Source organism: Oncorhynchus clarkii, chromosome 2, assembly GCF_045791955.1.
Source record: "Oncorhynchus clarkii lewisi isolate Uvic-CL-2024 chromosome 2, UVic_Ocla_1.0, whole genome shotgun sequence".
NCBI lineage: Eukaryota > Metazoa > Chordata > Actinopteri > Salmoniformes > Salmonidae > Oncorhynchus > Oncorhynchus clarkii.
Window position 1 is genome coordinate 8,871,233 of NC_092148.1, and position 20,645 is coordinate 8,891,877.

The 20,645-nt window shown below is 44.0% G+C and overlaps 2 protein-coding genes across 4 annotated transcripts; one reads left to right on the forward strand and one right to left on the reverse strand.

The window, feature by feature from the left end:
• The first annotated feature begins 163 nt into the window (after positions 1 to 163).
• Positions 164 to 3,102, forward strand: LOC139420635 (E3 ubiquitin-protein ligase TRIM39-like). 2 transcript variants are annotated; one of them, XM_071170837.1, is made up of 6 exons: positions 232 to 776; positions 1,038 to 1,136; positions 1,523 to 1,753; positions 1,904 to 1,926; positions 2,056 to 2,174; positions 2,346 to 3,102. In XM_071170837.1, the coding sequence occupies exons 1-6, from the start codon at positions 378 to 380 to the stop codon at positions 2,912 to 2,914; spliced, it is 1,440 nt and encodes a 479-aa protein (XP_071026938.1). In that variant the 5' UTR covers positions 232 to 377; the 3' UTR covers positions 2,915 to 3,102. The 2 variants fall into 2 exon arrangements, with proteins under 2 accessions (XP_071026947.1, XP_071026938.1); XM_071170846.1 differs by lacking the exon at positions 1,038 to 1,136 and having other exon boundaries at positions 164 to 776.
• Positions 3,103 to 20,608, reverse strand: LOC139420647 (mitochondrial glutathione transporter SLC25A40-like). 2 transcript variants are annotated; one of them, XM_071170859.1, is made up of 11 exons: positions 20,356 to 20,608; positions 20,129 to 20,242; positions 19,963 to 20,022; positions 19,761 to 19,867; positions 15,322 to 15,389; positions 14,676 to 14,800; positions 8,042 to 8,215; positions 6,982 to 7,091; positions 6,669 to 6,750; positions 6,465 to 6,545; positions 3,103 to 4,477 (listed from the first exon to the last, which is right to left on the reverse strand). In XM_071170859.1, exons 2-11 carry the CDS (start codon positions 20,235 to 20,237, stop codon positions 4,356 to 4,358), a joined length of 1,038 nt encoding a protein of 345 aa, XP_071026960.1. In that variant the 5' UTR covers positions 20,238 to 20,242; positions 20,356 to 20,608; the 3' UTR covers positions 3,103 to 4,355. The 2 variants fall into 2 exon arrangements, with proteins under 2 accessions (XP_071026960.1, XP_071026968.1); XM_071170867.1 differs by having other exon boundaries at positions 20,129 to 20,171; positions 20,356 to 20,575.
• Between the last annotated feature and the right edge of the window lie 37 nt (positions 20,609 to 20,645).

The window sequence follows — 20,645 nt, forward strand, 5'->3', positions numbered from 1 at the left end:
CAACTTACTCCAGGAGCTACTGAGGAGGAGGAAGCTCCAGCAACACAGATACTTAAATCCCTGCTCACTGAGCAAGACTGATACAAACAGCTGAGAAAACTAGACTAATATTTTATTTTTAGAAAATGGCTTATAGATCTCTTCCCCTACTCTCTCCTTAAGGAGTTGTCATGTCTTGAGTGCTGTCTCACAGATCAGTTTACATGGCAATGCACACATTTTACTGGCTTCACACACAGATCTCCCATGTGTAAGACAGAAGACGCAACACAGGACTCAAACTAACTACAACTGCAAAACTATTCAACACTGTGGTAAGAAAGCTGCTGACTAAACCAGGATGAGTTTTGAAATTGAAAGTAACCTCCTCACTCCAAATGCCATTAGTGAGTGAGAAAATGGCCTCCCAGGCATCTGTCCCAGAGAAGGATCTCTCCTGTCCTGTGTGCACTGAAACCCTCAAGGAACCTGTTCTCCTGTCCTGTGGCCATAGCTGCTGTATAGCCTGTCTGGAGTCTTACTGGAAACGGATGGAATCATGGGAATGTCCAGTGTGCAGCATAAAATGCTATAAGGATTCGATGGCTCTTGCTCTGAAGAACCTGTGTATGCCGGGTGAGAACGGTTCAGCTAAACATGTCTGCAGTCTGCATAGCAAGCAACTCACACTGTTCTGTCTGGAGCATGAAGAGCCTATCTGTTCGGTGTGTGAGGGTTCAAGTAAACATAACACACATGAATGTATCCCAGTAGATGAGGCAGCTCTGGATCGCAAGGTACGGTACAAAATATCAACTAACATACACAGTACATTCACTATAACAGGATCATTCTCTCCTAGCAAATGTCTAGTGTAGAAGAGGTCCTTATCATATTCAGCTACTCTGTCGTACTTGTACAGCCTTGATGTTCTCTTTTGAAAAGCAACATTTTTCTAAGGCCTTGTTCTGTTTGATCAGAATGTGACGTTCTCATATCCATCCATTTTGCGTGCAATCATTAAAATCACACAAGTAAATTAAGAAAATGAATTGTAGGAAGAGCTCTTAGAGACAGGCCTGAAGCCCTTAGAGGAGCAGCTGGAGGGATTCAAACAAGTCAAACAAAGATTTGAAGAAACAGCAGAGCTTATTAAGGTAAGACTGCTTTGTAATGTTACAATGCAATATGCATATGAAAGTGTATCAGAATGATTTTTTTAGCATTTGGCTTGAGCCAAAAGGGGTCCCCTAAATGTACAAAAATATTACCTAGAAATGACATAATTGGACAAAAAAAGGGGTACACCTTCCCACGACTATGAGCAAAAGCCTTAAACTAAGGATTGTGTGGTTTCATGAGTCTAGAAGTTGATTGTTATACCACGTGTATATGAACCGTAGAGGCAACACTCAAGCCAACATTTTAAGTAAACCATAAGCAACGGACGTTCCATACAGCCTCTTGAACCGTATAATGTTTTGAAAAACCTTTCAGATTGATATGAAATATAGTGTAATGCCTGATGACACACTGTTTCCAGAGCCAGGCCCAGAAGACAGAAAATCAGATTCAGGAGGACTTCGAGAAACTTCACCAGTTTCTACGATATGAAGAGGCAGCCAGGATGGCTGTCCTGAGGGAGGAAGAGGAGGAGAAGAGTCGGAGAATGAAGAAGATGATTGATGATATGAACAGAGAGATAGCAGCCATTTTAGACACAACGAGAGCCATAAAGAAGGACCTGGTATCTGATGACATCTCATTCCTGCAGGTAAGAACCAATATTTCTGTGCTGTCTAGAGGTTATTTGGGATAGATTTATTGATGAACTGATGATTGATTTCAGTGATTACATGTGTTATTGATTGATTTCAGTGATTACATGTGTTATTGATTGATTTGCTCTTTTTTTGACCTGCAGAACTACAAGGACACGTTAAAAAGGTAAGGCCTGTTTGTCTGCAACACTTCAGGTGAAGGGTGAAGAATCTGGACCCTAAGTGATCCGCCTCTTCTCTCTCTTCCCTGTGGTTCTGAACCCCACCGTATCACTAACTCTGGGAATTCTTCTAGAGCCCAGTGCACAAGCCCAGATCCAGAGCTTGTTTCTGGAGCGCTGATCAATGTGGCAAAGCACCTGGGCAACCTGCAGGTCAGAGTTTTGGAGAAGATGCTGAAGTCTGTTCAATACAGTGAGTCTGATTTTATTCTTACCCATGTTCATATCTTCAAACATTTTTAAATTGCATTCAGCCAATTTCAGATAAAATAATATCACTGATCATCTGGCAATAATGTCCCAGTAAATTAAAACAAACAGTGGATCTCTGGTTTTAAACATGTCTCTGTTTTTCTCTGTTCAGCGCCTGTGATTCTGGACCCCAACACTGCCCATCCATGTCTCACCCTGTCTGATGATCTGACCAGTATGAGATTCAGTGATGGGATACAGCTGCTTCCTGACAACCCAGAGAGGTTTGATAACTATCGGATGGTCCTGGGCTCTGAGGGCTTTGACTCTGGGACACACAGTTGGGATACAGACGTCGGGGACAATACAGTATGGTTTGTAGGTGTAGTCTATAAGTCTGTCCAGAGGAAGGGAGTGGTACAGACTGGACTCTGGCGTGTAGGCTATTATAATGATAAATACTGGGCACGTTGTCCAAAAGGGCCACAGACTGTCCTGACACTGGAAAATAAACCCCATCGGATCAGAGTGCAGCTGGACTGGAACAGAGATACACTGTCCTTTTACGACCTTGATAATAACACACACATACACACGTTCACACACACTTTTACAGAGAGATTGTTTCCATACATCAACATTGGCAGTAATCTCTACGCTGCTAGGATCTTACCAGGGAAAGCCTCTGTAACAGTGGAACAGCACATTATACCTCCCCATGCTAGCCCTTCTTCCTTTTAACTTGATCAGTTGTTGTGGTACGCTGACGCAACGGAAGGCACCACGACCTCCGTGATTTAGATTTGTTCGACAGGATTCAATTATGAATTGTATTATCATATGAATTATTACATGTTAACAACAGAAACTACTGGATTGAACCAAATCACAAATCTTTGCTGATCTAATAAAAACAATTGATTCAACAATTCAAATGTCAAAATGTGATTTTTATTCTCTATGTATTTCTGTACAAAGTTGGGAAACGTGTCACTACAGGTGATCATTGTAGAATATATTAAACAATAGAAATATATATCATTGCATGTTTTGAGAACATGTACAGGTTGTCACAGTTCACAGTCCATGTCTGGCTGACTGGGGATTGAATATGGGATTCTGGAACAGGTGCAAGTTAAGAGTTGAATTTCGGGTTTAAACTGGCAGTCTGGCACTGAACAGAACATGTATCCTGAAGGACCTTGGGCCTTCTTTTCCAATAGGGTTGAGAATGAGGTGATAGAGTTAGGGTCATGAATTGAGAGAGAGAAAGCGTCAGGGAATGAGAGGGGGTTCTGCGGGACAGAGACTACTAACCAGAAGTTATCCAGCCTCATCCACAGCTTTGACCCTCATCTCTACTGTCCCCGACTCCACTCTGAGGGTGTCGGATATCAAAAAACACATTTCCCCATTTCAGACATGGGTATGATACACACGTGTACATGTGTGAAAAAGGACAAATATAAGCATCCATCAAATGATTATTATTACTGTCAGACCCCGGATGGCACAGTGCACACAACCCCCATACCTCAATAACTAACGTAATGGGATAAAACACTTGTCCAATATGACCCACTCAGTTTCTGGTTACAGATAAGTCTCTAACACCTACAGGCCAGTGTAATTAAATGCACTTCATAACATGATAGTTCACCATGGGTGCACAGGAAAAAGATTATGCAAATTATTTTTAAGTAGTTATGAAAATGATAACACCTTCATGATTTGGCAAAAAAATATATATTTCAAATACAATCTGTGCACTTTTACTATTTTCTCTTGTCACAATTAGTATGGTGATTAAGAGCAGTATACCTTGATTGAGAAATAAGAAAATATGAATAATATTGATTACTTACAAATATTTGTCTTCAATATTGGTTTCATGTCTGCCAGTATTACCTGCTTTGGAACAGAATCAAGTCCTGGCGTTCTTAGGTCCTAAACGCCAACATTAGCTACTTCCAGCTAGTCACATGACAGATCACACTTTACAGTGAGGGGTGTTGGAGTGTCTAAGCAGCTGGGAGGACACAGGCATGCAAAGTTACATCTGAAAATCTCTAAGGACCCTGGGAAAGGTAGAGGTAGCCAATACCTACTGTTGGCGATGGCTGATTGTGTTCTTGGTATTGTCTATGGTGGTGGTTTGTGTGTGTGAGAGGCCCTAGTCAGGTCAGGTGGTGCTGGTCAGCAGCCTCTCCTGGTTGTGCTTGCGGAAGAAGGCTTTCCCAAACTCATAACAGCTGATCATAATGGCACAGGCTGGGGCCACCTTGATCACCCTGGGAAGGAAACCTAGAAGAGAAAAGTAGGAGATGGAGTGAAAGGGGGGAGAGAGAGGGGTGGAGGTGAGAGAGTGAAAGGGTGAGAGATGGGGGTGGAGGAGAGAGAGTGAAAGGGTGAGAGAGAGGGGAGGAGGAGAGGGAGTGAAAGGGGGAGAGAGAGGGGTGGAGGAGAGCAAGTGAAAGGGGTAGAGAGAGGGGTGGAGGAGAGAGAATGACGGGGAGAGAGAGAGGGGTGGAGGAGAGAGAGTGAAAGGGTGAGAGATGGGGGTGGAGGAGAGAGAGTGACGGAGAGAGAGAGAGAGGGTTGGAGGAGAGAGAGTGACGGGGGAGAGAGAGGGGTGGAGGAGAGAGAGTGACGGGGGAGAGAGAGGGGGGTGGAGGAGAGGGAGTGACGGCGAGAGAGAGGGTTGGAGGAGAGAGAGAGAGGGGTGGAGGAGAGGGAGTGACGGAGAGAGAGAGGGTTGGAGGAGAGGGAGTGACGGGGAGAGAGGGTTGGAGGAGAGGGAATGACGGAGAGAGAGAGGGTTGGAGGAGAGGGAGTGACGGAGAGAGAGAGGGTTGGAGGAGAGGGAGTGACGGGGAGAGAGAGGGTTGGAGGAGAGGGAGTGACGGAGAGAGAGAGGGTTGGAGGAGAGGGAGTGACGGGGAGAGAGAGAGGGTTGGAGGAGAGGGAGTGACGGGTAGAGAGAGAGGGTTGGAGGAGAGGGAGTGACGGAGAGAGAGAGAGGGTTGGAGGAGAGGGAGTGAGAGAGGGTTGGAGGAGAGGGAGTGACGGGTAGAGAGAGGGTTGGAGGAGAGGGAGTGACGGAGAGAGAGAGGGTTGGAGGAGAGGGAGTGACGGAGAGAGAGAGGGTTGGAGGAGAGGGAGTGACGGAGAGAGAGAGGGTTGGAGGAGAGGGAGTGAGAGAGGGTTGGAGGAGAGGGAGTGACGGGGAGAGAGAGGGTTGGAGGAGAGGGAGTGACGGAGAGAGAGAGGGTTGGAGGAGAGGGAGTGACGGGGAGAGAGAGAGGGTTGGAGGAGAGGGAGTGACGGGTAGAGAGAGAGGGTTGGAGGAGAGGGAGTGACGGAGAGAGAGAGAGGGTTGGAGGAGAGGGAGTGACGGAGAGAGAGAGGGTTGGAGGAGAGGGAGTGACGGGGAGAGAGAGGGTTGGAGGAGAGGGAGTTACGGGGAAAGAGAGGGTTGGAGGAGAGGGAGTGAGAGAGGGTTGGAGGAGAGGGAGTGACGGGGAGAGAGAGGGTTGGAGGAGAGGGAGTGACGGAGAGAGAGAGGGTTGGAGGAGAGGGAGTGACGGAGAGAGAGAGAGGGTTGGAGGAGAGGGAGTGACGGAGAGAGAGAGAGAGGGTTGGAGGAGAGGGAGTGACGGAGAGAGAGAGGGGTGGAGGAGAGGGAGTGACGGAGAGAGAGAGGGTTGGAGGAGAGGGAGTGACGGAGAGAGAGAGAGGGTTGGAGGAGAGGGAGTGACGGAGAGAGAGAGGGGTGGAGGAGAGGGAGTGACGGAGAGAGAGAGGGTTGGAGGAGAGGGAGTGACGGAGAGAGAGAGGGTTGGAGGAGAGGGAGTGAGAGAGGGTTGGAGGAGAGGGAGTGAGAGAGGGTTGGAGGAGAGGGAGTGACGGGGAGAGAGAGGGTTGGAGGAGAGGGAGTGACGGAGAGAGAGAGGGTTGGAGGAGAGGGAGTGACGGGGAGAGAGAGAGGGTTGGAGGAGAGGGAGTGACGGGTAGAGAGAGAGGGTTGGAGGAGAGGGAGTGACGGAGAGAGAGAGAGGGTTGGAGGAGAGGGAGTGACGGAGAGAGAGAGGGTTGGAGGAGAGGGAGTGACGGGGAGAGAGAGGGTTGGAGGAGAGGGAGTTACGGGGAAAGAGAGGGTTGGAGGAGAGGGAGTAACGGGGAGAGAGAGGGGTGGAGGAGAGGGATAAGGAGATAAAGTAGGTCACCAGTTAGGAGACTAACTTGAGGTAACTGGGTGTTTTGGATGAACTATCCCTGTAGCCTGACCTACCTACAAACAGTCCACCCACTCCGTTCTCAGCCACAATCTTGGTCATCACACTGAGAGTGGAGGAGGAGGCCTTGGACGACACTGCAGAGACACATGACAACATAGCTGGGTTAGTAGTACAGGATCACTACACATCAACACATCACTAAAGATCATAAGGATGATTCCATGAATCAGGTGATCAGCCTGGAGTTCTATACCCACAATTCATAGCCTGGAGTTCCCCGATCTCCACCTGCCTCCTGGTCTTCACAACGTCGAAGGGAAGAGTTACTATGGAAGCGATCTGGAGGAAGACATAAACAAGGGTTAGAAATCACACTTATATTTGACAATGCTGCCCTCTAGCAGTATTAGATGGAATAACACCATGTCAGCACAGAAGAAGAGTTACAGAGCTAGAATAACATTAGAAAGGTACAACAAACTATATCAGATATTCAATGTTCAATATATCTAGGTGCTCTACTAGACAGAACAGTTTGAGTTGAGCTGAGAGGACAGATAGAATACTCACTGATCCAGACACCGCTCCGGATATGAAAGTGATGGCAAACGTTGGCTCTCTGATGTTGTTGTGCTTACACAGCCACGCCTTCCCCTTCTCATAGTTATACCAGTACATGGCTGAGGAGGAAACAGACACAACATGGAACTCCTGTTATCAAACACTAAAGAGACAGAGAGAAGGAGAGGGAGAGAGAACAGGGGCTTGAGAGAAGGAGGGGGAGAGGAGAGAGGAGGGAGCTAGAGAGAAGGAGAGAGGGAGCTAGAGAGAAGAGAGAGTGAGAGGGAGAAATAGAGTGTTATACACCTGAGATAGTTATATAGTGATAGACATTGTGTTGTGTCTACCTGAGAGAGATAGAAAGATAGTCATAGACATTGTGTTGTGTCTACCTGAGAGATAGTGATAGACATTGTGTTGTTTCTAACAGAGAGATATAGTGATAGTGATCAAATCATTTATATGTCTAAAGATAATGATTAAATAATTCAACTCTGAAACCATATAATTTTATGAAATTTATTAGAATCATAAAACTCTAATCTGATGATGTGTGTAGTTTTAGTCAGAATTAGAACAAGGACCTTTTGTTCCTTTTTAGTATGTAAGCAGGGTGCAAGTGTGAAACAAATGATAAGAGGAGCTATCGACAGACAAGTTGTAATACTGTGTTCCTTACAGGACATTCTGTCTCCACCCATGGAGGGGAAAAACTGTTAGGCTGGCAGAAAATGATGAAACATGTTGAAACATGTTGCAGATTAAACAATGTATCTGTGTAAAAACACCAACTGTCTAAACAAGGCGTAGCTTAAGATTTGAACGTGTTTGTGTGTGTCTAACATTTTTTGATGTTAGAACGTTCTCGTGAATAAACACTGACTTTTGTAAGCTGGGACTCTTGTCGGTTTCATTCAACCAGAATCTTACAAACTCTGGGTCGCAGACTGAGTAGATTAATTGAAGTTTATGAACATTGATAACAAAATTCTCATAAATTCTCACAAACATGGCATTGTGTTATTTCTACCTGAGAGAGATATAGTTATAGACATTGTGTTGTTTCTACCTGAGAAGGGCACGTCTCTAAGCAGTGTCGGTCCCCAGCCCCTCCAGAGAGACCGCCAGCCCTCGTTGCGTACTGCAGAGTGGATAACCTCACTCAGCTCCCTGTACGAACTTCTCTGGGATTGCATCTTCGTACGGATCAGCTCCAACGGACTGATCACTGTCACAGAGCCCACTGACTCACAGAGAGACCGAGAGAAAGAGAGAGCGAGAAAACACTTATAAGCACTACACACAGAAAGAGCAGTTAAACACATACATTTCTTTCTCACATGAAAAGGAGGCCATAATTATATCATGGCGCTGGAGAAGATGGCTGATGTTTTACGTGCTCCTAACAAACTGTTTTTTGTGTTGTTTGTACCATATTTTTGTAAAACTTATTTTGCATATAATGTTGCTGCTTCCGTCTCTTAAGACCGAAAATAACTTCTGAACATCAGAAGAGCGATTACTCACCACCAACTGGCAGGCGCTCTTTTTTCCTTTAACGAGCCCGACAAGCCTGACGTGAAGGACATACTGCTTTCCCGGGAACAGGCCCAAATCCCCGTAATTTGCGTGAAGAGGGCGAAGGTCGGGCTGCCTTCTGAGAATTCGTAGGCCTTCCTTTCTACTAGCTAACGTGCAATCATTGGAAAATAAAATCGACGACCTACGAGGTAGATTAAACTACCAACGGGACATTAAAAACTGTAATATCTTATGCTTCACGGAGTCTTGGCTGAATGAGGACATTATCAACATACAGCTGGCTTGTTATATGCTGTATCAGCAGCATAGATCAGCGGCGTCTGGTAAGACAAAGGGTGGCGGACTATGCATATTTGTAAACAACAGCTGGTGCACGATATCTAAGGAAGTCTCGAGGTTTTGCTCACCTGAGGTAGAGTATCTAATGATAAGCTGTCGACCACACTATCTACCTAGAGAGTTTTCATCTGTATTTTTCATCGCTGTCTACATTCCACAACAAACCAATGCTGGCACTAAGGCCGCACTCAATGAGCTGTATTACGCAATAAGCAAACAGGAAAACGCTCATCCAGAGGCGGCGCTCCTAGTGGCCGGGGACTTTAACGCAGGGAAACTTACATCCGTTTGAACTAATCTACCAGACGAGCTAAACTACTTCCATGCTCGCTTCGAAGCAAATAACACTGAAACATGCATGAGAGCACCAGCTGTTCCGGGCGACTCCGCAGCCAATGTGAGCAAAACCTTTAAACAGGTCAACATTCACAAGGCCAGACGGATTACCAGAACATGTACTGTGAGCATGCGCTGACCAACTGGCAAGTGTCTTCACTGACATCTTCAACCTCTCCCTGTCCGAGTCTGTAATACCAACATGCTTTAAGCAGACCAGCATAGTCCCTGTGCCCAATAACACTAAGGTAACCTGCCTAAATGACTACCGACCCATAGCACTCACATCTGTAGCCATGAAGTGCTTGAATGGCTGGTCATGGCTCACATCAACACCATCATGCCGGAAACACTAGACCCATTTTAATTTGCATACCGCCCTAACAGATCCACAGATGATGCAATCTCTATTGCACTCCACACTGCCCTTTCCCACCTGGACAAAAGGAACATCTATGTGAGAATGCTTTTCACCATAATGCCCTCAAAGTTCATCAATAAGCTAAGGCCCCTGGGACTAAACACCTCGCTCTGCAACTGGATCCTGGACTTCCGGATGGGCCGCCCCCAGCTGGTAAAGGTAGGTAACAACACATCCGCCAAGTTGATCCACAACACTCAGGGGTGTGTGCTCAGTCCCCTACTGTACTCCCTGTTCACTCATGACTGCACGGCCAGGCACGATTCCAACACCATCATTAAGTTTACTGATGACACAACAGTGGTAGGCCTGATCACCGACATCGATGAGACAGCCTATAGGGAGGAGGTCAGAGACCTGGCCGCGTGGTGCCAGGACAACAACCTCCCCCTCAACGTGATCAAGACTAAGGAGATGATTGTGGACTTCAGGAAAAGGAGGCCCGAGCACACCCCCATTCTCATCGACAGGGCTGTAGTGGAGCATGTTGAGAGCTTCAAGTTCCTTGGTGTCCACATCACCAACAAACTACCATGGTCCAAGCACACCAAGACAGTCGTGAAAAGGGCACAACAAAATCTATTCCCCCTCAGGAGACTGAAAATATTTGGCATGGGTCCTCAGATCCTCGAAAGGTTCTACAGCTGCACCATCGAGGCCTCCACTGGTTGCATCACTGCCTTGTATGGCAACTGCTCGGCCTCCAACTGCAGAGGGTAGTGTGTACGGCCCATACATCACTGAGGCCAAGCTTCCTGCCATCCAGGACCTCTATACCAGGCGGTGCCAGAGGAAGGCCCTAAAAATTGTCAAAGACTCCAGCCACCCTAGTCATAGACTTTTCTCTTTGCTACTGCACGGCAAGCTGTACCAGAGCGCCAAGTCTAGGTCCAAGAGGCTTCTAAACAGCTTCTACCCCCAAGCCATAAGACTCTTGAACATCTAATCAAATGGCTACCCAGACTATTTGCATGCCCCCCTTTTATGCCGCTGCTGTTATTATTATTTAAGCATAGTCACTTTAAGCATAGTCACTAACCTGTACATTGACTCTGCACCGGTATCCCCTGTATATAGTCTCGCTATTGTTATTTTACGTTTTAATAACTTGATACTTAAAAGTCGTATTCTTTAAACTGCATTGTTGGTTAGGGACTTGTAAGTAAGCATTTCACTGTAAGTTCTACACCTGTTGTATTCGGCGCATGTGTCTAATAACATTGGATTTGATTTCATTGAAAATAAGGTGTCTGTAGTTTCCACATTTATTTGAAATTTTGCAGGATGAAATCTCTTGAGATGCACCATCTCGTTTTCAAGAGTGTCCCAACATATATACAGTGCCTTGCGAAAGTATTCGGCCCCCTTGAACTTGCGACCTTTTGCCACATTTCAGGCTTCAAACATAAAGATATAAAACTGTATTTTTTTGTGAAGAATCAACAACAAGTGGGACACAATCATGAAGTGGAACGACATTTATTGGATATTTCAAACTTTTTTAACAAATCAAAAACTGAAAAATTGGGCGTGCAAAATTATTCAGCCCCCTTAAGTTAATACTTTGTAGCGCCACCTTTTGCTGCGATTACAGCTGGAAGTCGCTTGGGGTATGTCTCTATCAGTTTTGCACATCGAGAGACTGAAATGTTTTCCCATTCCTCCTTGCAAAACAGCTCGAGCTCAGTGAGGTTGGATGGAGAGCATTTGTGAACAGCAGTTTTCAGTTCTTTCCACAGATTCTCAATTGGATTCAGGTCTGGACTTTGACTTGGCCATTCTAACACCTGGATATGTTTCTTTTTGAACCATTCCATTGTAGATTTTGCTTTATGTTTTGGATCATTGTCTTGTTGGAAGACAAATCTCCGTCCCAGTCTCAGGTCTTTTGCAGACTCCATCAGGTTTTCTTCCAGAATGGTCCTGTATTTGGCTCCATCCATCTTCCCATCAATTTTAACCATCTTCCATGTCCCTGCTGAAGAAAAGCAGGCCCAAACCATGATGCTGCCACCACCATGTTTGACAGTGGGGATGGTGTGTTCAGCTGTGTTGCTTTTACGCCAAACATAACGTTTTGCATTGTTGCCAAAAAGTTCAATTTTGGTTTCATCTGACCAGAGCACCTTCTTCCACATGTTTGGTGTGTCTCCCAGGTGGCTTGTGGCAAACTTTAAACGACACTTTTTATGGATATCTTTAAGAAATGGCTTTCTTCTTGCCACTCTTCCATAAGGCCAGATTTGTGCAATATACGACTGATTGTTGTCCTATGGACAGAGTCTCCCACCTCAGCTGTAGATCTCTGCCGTTCATCCAGAGTGATCATGGGCCTCTTGGCTGCATCTCTGATCAGTCTTCTCCTTGTATGAGCTGAAAGTTTAGAGGGACGGCCAGGTCTTGGTAGATTTGCAATGGTCTGATACTCCTTCCATTTCAATATTATCGCTTGCACAGTGCTCCTTGGGATGTTTAAAGCTTGGGAAGTATCCAAATCCGGCTTTAAACTTCTTCACAACAGTATCTCGGACCTGCCTGGTGTGTTCCTTGTTCTTCATGATGCTCTCTGCGCTTTTAACGGACCTCTGAGACTATCACAGTGCAGGTGCATTTATACGGAGACTTGATTACACACAGGTGGATTGCATTTATCATCATTAGTCATTTAGGTCAACATTGGATCATTCAGAGATCCTCACTGAACTTCTGGAGAGTGTTTGCTGCACTGAAAGTAAAGGGGCTGAATAATTTTGCACACCCAATTTTTCAGTTTTTGATTTGTTAAAAAAGTTTGAAATATCCGATAAATGTCGTTCCACTTCATGATTGTGTCCCACTTGCTGTTGATTCTTCACAAAAAAATACACTTTTATAGCTTTATGTTTGAAGCCTGAAATGTGGCAAAAGGTCGCAAAGTTCAAGGGGGCCGAATACTTTCGCAAGGCACTGTATATTATTGTATATTTTATTTTATTAAAGTACTTAGTAAGAAGAAGAATATGGCAACTACTGTCTAATAATAATAACAATTAAATCATTATAATGATAATAAAATATAATTACAATTACATTAACAGCATAAAAAAATTGTTGTACAACTACGAATAAGCTTATAACTAATAAAAACTACTGCTACAACGACTAATACAACTAAGTACCTATAATATAGAGTATACATACATATTTACAAATATCCTCACATGGTGATGTTTCTATTAGTTAAAAACACAAACAGTTTGTTCTTAACAGTTGAAAAAGGGTTTTGTAAATGAACTGTGTGATTACAATGTCCTGGTTTCTGTAGGTAAATGATTCCAGTCACTCAGGCCTTTGTACCGTATCTGAAAGATCTTACTCTTAGATCTGGCTTCCTGCCAAGGCAAGGGCTGATTTCAAGGTTTTACTGCTAACCTACAAAGCATTACATGGGCTTGCTCCTACCTATCTCTCTGATTTGGTCCTGCCGTACATGCCTACACGTACGCTACGGTCACAAGACGCAGGCCTCCTAATTGTCCCTAGAATTTCTAAGCAAACAGCTGGAGGCAGGGCTTTCTCCTATAGAGCTCCATTTTTATGGAATGGTCTGCCTTCCCATGTGAGAGACGCAAACTCGGTCTCAACCTTTAAGTCTTTACTGAAGACTCATCTCTTCAGTGGGTCATATGATTGAGTGTAGTCTGGCCCAGGAGTGGGAAGGTGAACGGAAAGGCTCTGGAGCAACAAACCGCCCTTGCTGTCTCTGCCTGGCCGGTTCCCCTCTTTCCACTGGGATTCTCTGCCTCTAACCCTATTACAGGGGCTGAGTCACTGGCTTACTAGGGCTCTTTCATACCGTTCCTAGGAGGGGTGCATCACTTGAGTGGGTTGAGTCACTGATGTGGTCTTCCTGTCTGGGTTGGCGCCCCCCCTTGGGTTGTGCCGTGGCGGAGATCTTTGTGGGCTATACTCGGCCTTGTCTCAGGATGGTAAGTTGGTGGTTGAAGATATCCCTCTAGTGGTGTGGGGGCTGTGCTTTGGCAAAGTGGGTGGAGTTATATCCTTCCTGTTTGGCCTTGTCCGGGGTGTCATCGGATGGGGCCACAGTGTCTCCTGACCCCTCCTGTCTCAGCCTCCAGTATTTATGCTGCAGTAGTTTATGTGTCGGGGGGCTAGGGTCAGTTTGTTATATCTGGAGTACTTATCCTGTCCTATCCGGTGTCCTGTGTGAATTTAAGTATGCTCTCTTTCTCTCTCTCGGAGGACCTGAGCCCTAGGACCATGCCTCAGGACTACCTGACATGATGACTCCTTGCTGTCCCCAGTCCACCTGGCCGTGCTGCTGCTCCAGTTTCAACTGTTCTGCTTGTGATTATTATTATTTGACCATGCTGGTCATTTATGAACATTTGAACATCTTGGCCATGTTCTGTTATAATCTTCACCCGGCACAGCCAGAAGAGGACTGGCCACCCCACATAGCCTGGTTCCTCTCTAGGTTTCTTCCTAGGTTTTGGCCTTTCTAGGGGGGTTTTCGTAGCCACCATGCTTCTACACCTGCATTGCTTGCTGTTTGGGGTTTTAGGCTGGGTTTCTGTACAGCACTTTGAGATATCAGCTGATGTACAAAGGGCTATATAAATAAATTTGATTTGATTTACTCCAAACCCCTTTTGGAATTACTGCCGTTGTCGAAAGTAGTGCGAGTTTTGTGAAGTTAGGTGCTCCTTAATATATACAGGGAACTTTAAGTTGATACATTTAAAAAGGAACTAGTACCAATGCAGTGGTCTTCTGTTTGGGAGTGACAGCTAGTTTTGTGATTCAGACATTGTTCAATGATGTCTTATAATGGCATCCAAGAATGAATCCGCAAAGATAGTTATAAATGACATCTAATTCGCAAAGTAAGGTCTTGGTTGTGTTTTGATAGATGACATCACCATAGTCTAGGATAGGAAGCAGCAGTTGGGTTACTAAGGTCTTTCTAGTGGATAGACAAAACAATGTTAAATCACTCTATCACTGTTTATCGCTCTCAAGTATACATCACCACAGTGACCTGTAAGGTCAGAGGTCAGCTCACCTCTGGCGAGGGCGCCTGCTAGTAGAGGCGCCTCCTCAGCGTGTGACCCCATCCTGACCCTCAGGGCAGCACGCAGTTGGTCGTAACACGTGAAGTAGATCACTGTCGCCGGGACCGCCATGATACTGCAAGAAGCATTAACAGAGATGCAAATCTAATGTTTCCTCAAGAACCCTGACTCATTGAAATCAGGCATTTACAAACAAGAAACCAACATCAACAGATGAAATATCCATAAACAACTAATAAAATGAATCAGCTTTTACTGTATCAGACACAAATCAGATGGGTACAAGCAAGAGGTACAAATAAAATGTTCCCAAATTAATCAACAGCCCATGACTCAGCCGTTACCACACCGCTCAGACACATATCCAGGACTGAGAGATTTAAAATAAAACATTAACAAATCAAATATCGATAAACCCTGAGTCTACAAAATCACAGTGTCCACCCGTACTGCTCGATACAAATGAGCAGAACAATGGGAAACAATCGTAAACAACTGAATTATCAATAGACTATGAGTTTGCTGAATCACAGCGGGCCAGCCACTCAAGACACAGCTGACCATAAATCAGTGCTGAAGGCAAGTAAGCAGTGTGAATTAGTAATGAGGCAGAGTAACGGCAGACTTCAGACTCACAGGGTTGGAGGGAGGCCGCTCCATAACGACTTGATACCTTCCCTGCGGACTATCTTAATAAAGGCATCCTGCAGAGAGAGGGTCAAAGAACCAGAGAAATAACTAATGCATGATACTGATGTACATGTACATTATAAATGCTTAAGGGTTGTACCGAATGTGGATCTCCCGTCTACCGTTCATGCAGCACACTGTTGATGTCTGACTGCTGACACTTTTGTGCGATTCTACATGTAAAATCGGTTCACACTCGGTTCGCAAATTACAGCCGGCACTCTGTTCAGAGGAGCTAAGTACTCTCGGCAGGCAAATGCTATTGGTGTGTCCGAACCATTATACAGTGGCAATAAAAAGTATGTGAACCCTTTGGAGTTACCTGGACTTTTGCATAAATTGGTCATAAAATGTGATCTTCATCTAAGTCACAACAATAGACAAACAGTCTGCTTAAAACTAATAACACACAAACAATTATACATTTTCATGTCTTTATTGAACACACCATGTAAACATTCACAGTGCAGGGTGGGGAAAGTATGTGAACCCTTGGATTTAATAACTGTTGACCCTCCTTTGGCAGCAATAACCTCAACCAAACATTTTCTGTAGTTGCAGATCAGACCTGCACTCCTGCACTGGTCAGGATAAATTTTGGACCATTCCTCTTTATAAAACTGTTTCAGTTCAGCAAAATTTTTGGATGTATGGTGTGAACCACTCTATTGAGGTTATGCCACAGCATCTAAATCGGGTTGAGGTCAGGACTCTGACCGTGCCACTCCAGAAGGCGTATTTTCTTCTGTTGAAGCCATTTTGTTATTGATTTACTTCTGTGTTTTGGGTCGTTGTCCTGTTACATCACCCAACTTCTGTTGAGCTTCAATTGTTGACAGATAGCCTTACATTCTCCTGCAAAATGTCTTGATAAACTTGGGAATTCATTTTTCCGTCGATGATAGCAAGCTGTCCAGGCCCTGAGGCAGCAAAGCAGCTCAAAGCAAACCGTGACGCTCCCTCCACCATACTTAACAGTTGAGGTTTTGGCGTGCTTTGCCTTTTTTTCCTCCACACATATTGTTGTGTTCCTTCCAAACAACTCAACTTTAGTTTCATCTGTCCACAGAATATTTTGCCAGGAGCTCTGTGGAACATCCAGATGCTCGTTTGCAAACTTCAGATGTGCAGCAATGGTTTTTGGGGGGCAGCAGTGGCTTCTTCCATGGTGTCCTACCATGAACACCATTATTGTTTAGTGTTTTACGTATCGTAGACTCGCCAACAGAGATGTTAGCATGTTCCAGAGATTTCTGTAAGTCTTTAGCTGACACTCTAGGATTCTTCTTAACCTAGTTGAGCATTCTGCGTTGTGCTCTTGCAGTCATCTTTGCAGGACGGCCACTCCTAGAGAGAGTAGCAACAGTGCTGAACTTTCTACATTTATAGACAATTTGTCTTACCGTGGACAGATGAACATCAAGGCTTTTAGAGATACTTTTGTAACGATACTTTTGTAACCCTTTCCAGCTTATACAAGTCAACAACTCTTACTCTTGGGTCGGTCTTCTGAGATCTCTTTTGTTCGAGGCATGGTTCACATCAGGCAATGCTTCTTGTGAATAGCAAACTCACATTTTTTGAGTGTTTTTTATTGGGCAGGGCAGCTCTAACCAACATTTCCAAACTTGTCTCAATGATTGTACTCCAGGTTAGCTGGCTCCTATTAGCTTTTGGAGAAGTCATTAGCCTACGGGTTCACATACTTTTTCCAACCTACACTGTGAATGTTTAAATGATGTATTTAATATAGACAAGAAACATACAATAATTTGTGTGTTATTAGTTTAAGAAGAGTGTGTTTGTCTGTTGTTTGTCTGTTGTTATGATCATTCTTAAGGGTTCACATACTTTTTCTTGCCACTGTACATCTTTATAATGCTTGTGGTTAGCATTCAATGGGTCCATCACTTGAGGCTGGTTCCAAGTCCCACGGGTTGTGGCGGTCATGAAATTTTGTTAGCCAGTGATTGTCAAGCAAATAACAGCCGGTCTAACGGTAACTGACAGTTAATTAACATAAACACATCTCCTGGCTTCCATACAGCCTACAAGCTACTGATGCAGACCTTTGGAACAGCGACATTTTAAAAAGTCAAATAAATCCATGTAATATAGCCTACACCATCAAAATAAATCCATGATTATTTTTTTTCGACAGGTCTAAAGAAACATGATATGAAGAAAATGTAGTCTCTTTCAGATTAACAGAATAGCATACTCTGAGTTGTCCTTATGTTAGGTCCTGATCTGGCTATGCCATATGGCTGTGGGATACACTAGTTCTTTTAGCAGACAATATTTGCTTAGAATTCCGTGGCATTATTTTATAGTATAAAGAATACCAGTGAACATAGCTTAATAAAATAGAAAGGATATTTTCTCCAAACAAATTGAGGGAGTGAACACATGCTGCTATTCTGTGTTGAGCGATTAACAAAGACACAGGTAATCTATTTGCTTAATTTAGAGTTATTTATGTAGTTGTGATTCTAACATTGGGCTATATGTTTTGCTTTTTAATACATTCTAAGGCTGCAAGAAGTAACTAATGATGATTAGAAAAAAGTTGCATGAAAGACATGAGCTTTGCTTTGTTTGTTGAAGAGTGTACAGTGCAGACTGTATACACTTAATCAGTCTCTCAATCACAATTCGACAAGCACTTGATAATGCATCCCCTTTGTGTGGCAGTAATGCCCCCTAAATAAAATCCATGCCTTTTGCGGCCAGTGGCCGTTGTGCCCTTGGGCTGAATATAATAATTACAATTCCCTTCTCCTGGCTGTGTGCTCCGAAGCACCTCTCACTCACAACCACTAGCATACAAAAACATGTTTTTAAATGATGAGGCTGATGCAACAGATCAAAACATTTAGCTTAACATTTTAATAAACTATTAGGCTATTTCTTCATATTATATGCACAGCAATGTGCACACGGCAGTAGGCTAGAAGTGCGACTGTTCCAATTGTGGGAAAACACCATTCTCAAAAGTGACCGCAAATGCGATTATGCATGTAATGATTTTATTATAAAGGTGCCTTTTTATGTTGAAAATGATCTTCCCCAAACGTGAAACTAACACACTGCATGTGTATGCCAGTCAGACTCTACACCCCTTGTAAAGAGGATTAATGTGCTTCATTTTAAGAAGTTATTTGGCCACTTTAGTTGTGATACGAACCTTATCAAAACATATAGGCCAATGGGCTAGGCTACATGAGGTGTGATACTGACCTTATCAAAACATATAGGCCTATGGGCTAGGCTACATGAGGTGTGATACTGACCTTATCAAAACATATAGGCCTATGGGCTAGGCTACATGAGGTGTGATACTGACCTTATTAAAACATATAGGCCTATGGGCTAGGCTACATGAGGTGTGATACTGACCTTATTAAAACATATAGGCCTATGGGCTAGGCTACATGAGGTGTGATACTGACCTTATTAAAACATATAGGCCTATGGGCTAGGCTACATGAGGTGTGTGACTATGATTTGAAAAAGTCGCAAAAAAAAGGCATGTGCTGTTTGTTGCCTTACGCTGGGCATCCTTCACAAGTGATATGCTAATATTGTCACCCATCAGACTATTCTTGATTTAATCTTGTCTTCACAACTAAATAATATATGTGTGAAATTTGTTTTGATTTAGAATGGACAATTATCATGCACCTATTTCGAAAATAGGGGGAAAAAAAGACATCATGCACTTAAATAGCAAATGGAGGACGCTTTTCCCATGGTTCATTATCATGCCAGCCAGGTAGGCTGTACTCCTGTTGTAAAGATAATGTGCTTAATATTAGGAAAGTTGAGAAATAAATATAGTAGGCCTAGTCAATAGAAATCTGATGGGATCCTTATCTTTTTAAGAGGCCATCACTCTGTTTTCTCACGTGATTGCATAGCCTATAGAAAGGTTGCACAACATGAGCTCATGGACTCTCATGATGTGTTTGATTAGATTTTCTATTACATTTGCATTGATGTCAAAGTGCTTAGAGGGACAATAGAGTGCTGAGTACCAGGCAGTTAGCAAGTTTGGTAGGCTACTAATGACCATCAGCAGCATCAGAGCTTTGAGAAGCCTAATTACTGTGGCTAAACGGTCATGTGGAATTTGACTGCCATCATGACTCATGACCGCCCGTGTGGCAGTAATACGGTCACCGTAACAGCCCTAGTCCCATCCCGCCCATAGCCTCTGACCCTTGGCCACATGTGCAGATCTGTAAGGAATGAGCAATATCTCAATGTTACCCTCTGATAGGCTAGACAGAATTTTCATCACATTGCACACGATACACACCAACCCAATCCTTGCACATCTAGATGGGGGTTGAGAGTTGGGTAGAGGTGTTAGAGATGTTTACCAGAGTGCCGTTGAAGTGGCCGGGGGCCTTGTACCAGGCATTGGCGTTGCCGTTCGTACACACACAGGTATGGTCCATCAGGCCATTGCAGTACACAAAGCATTTCCCTGGCAAACAATGAAGACGTACATAATGGATTGAGCACTGTGGTTTAGAGAGAGGACAGAGGAATGGTAGGTTACATTGATTATTGTCTTATTACCTTTGGGAAAAGGACTTTTCTGAGCCTGGAGTCTGATCTTGACAACATCCAGAGGTGTGACTGAAAAAAGACAGTTGTACAACCAGTGTAAATATAATATAGTCAGTTATATATATATATATATTAGCCAGTGTATGTGTGTGTAGGGGAGAGTTCCAATGCTCACCAAACAATGACGTCAGGAGAGCCCCTGAGCAGGAAGCCAACATCTGTTGAAATGGAGTAATGCCATTGGTGTCGACGGGCACAGGATTTTTACCAGAATTACCACTCATCTTGCCTAAGAAAGATATTCAAAACAACATTTGATTCAGTTGTTGTTATGAACATTTAATTGACCCTTAAATTGTTGTTGAATTCTGGCCAGTGACAATTTGTAATCATTATGCTTACCTTAGAGAAGCTTCTTGCTAGCTATATTGCAGGAACTAGAAGCTAGCTAACTTATTTATCTAGCTACTCTTCCACAGTGGACAAGTAACGTTCTTTGTCAGTGACGGAATCCAAAGCAAACACATTTTAAATGTGATGTCCCGGTATTCTTATAGCTCGTGTCTGCGTACATGTGCTTCATGGGGCAATTGCACAATACATTCAACTAGACAAAGTGAAATAAGAATGGCAAGTTCACCCACATTACATTTGTAAAAATATTTAGACTTTCAGCAGAGCACATTCTTGGC

Bases quoted from the DNA above. Each gene is read 5' to 3' on its own strand.
- LOC139420647 (XM_071170859.1), bottom strand. From the start codon at position 20,237: ATGAGTGGTAATTCTGGTAAAAATCCTGTGCCCGTCGACACCAATGGC. The intron at 19,868-19,962 runs GTAATAAGACAA...ATTGTTTGCCAG, and splicing joins GAAAAGTCCTTTTCCCAAAG to GGAAATGCTTTGTGTACTGC. The intron at 14,801-15,321 runs GTGAGTCTGAAG...TGCTTCTTGCAG, and splicing joins AGCGGCCTCCCTCCAACCCT to TATCATGGCGGTCCCGGCGA.
- LOC139420635 (XM_071170837.1), top strand. From the start codon at position 378: ATGCCATTAGTGAGTGAGAAAATGGCCTCCCAGGCATCTGTCCCAGAG. The intron at 1,137-1,522 runs GTAAGACTGCTT...CACTGTTTCCAG, and splicing joins AAACAGCAGAGCTTATTAAG to AGCCAGGCCCAGAAGACAGA. The intron at 1,927-2,055 runs GTAAGGCCTGTT...GAATTCTTCTAG, and splicing joins TACAAGGACACGTTAAAAAG to AGCCCAGTGCACAAGCCCAG.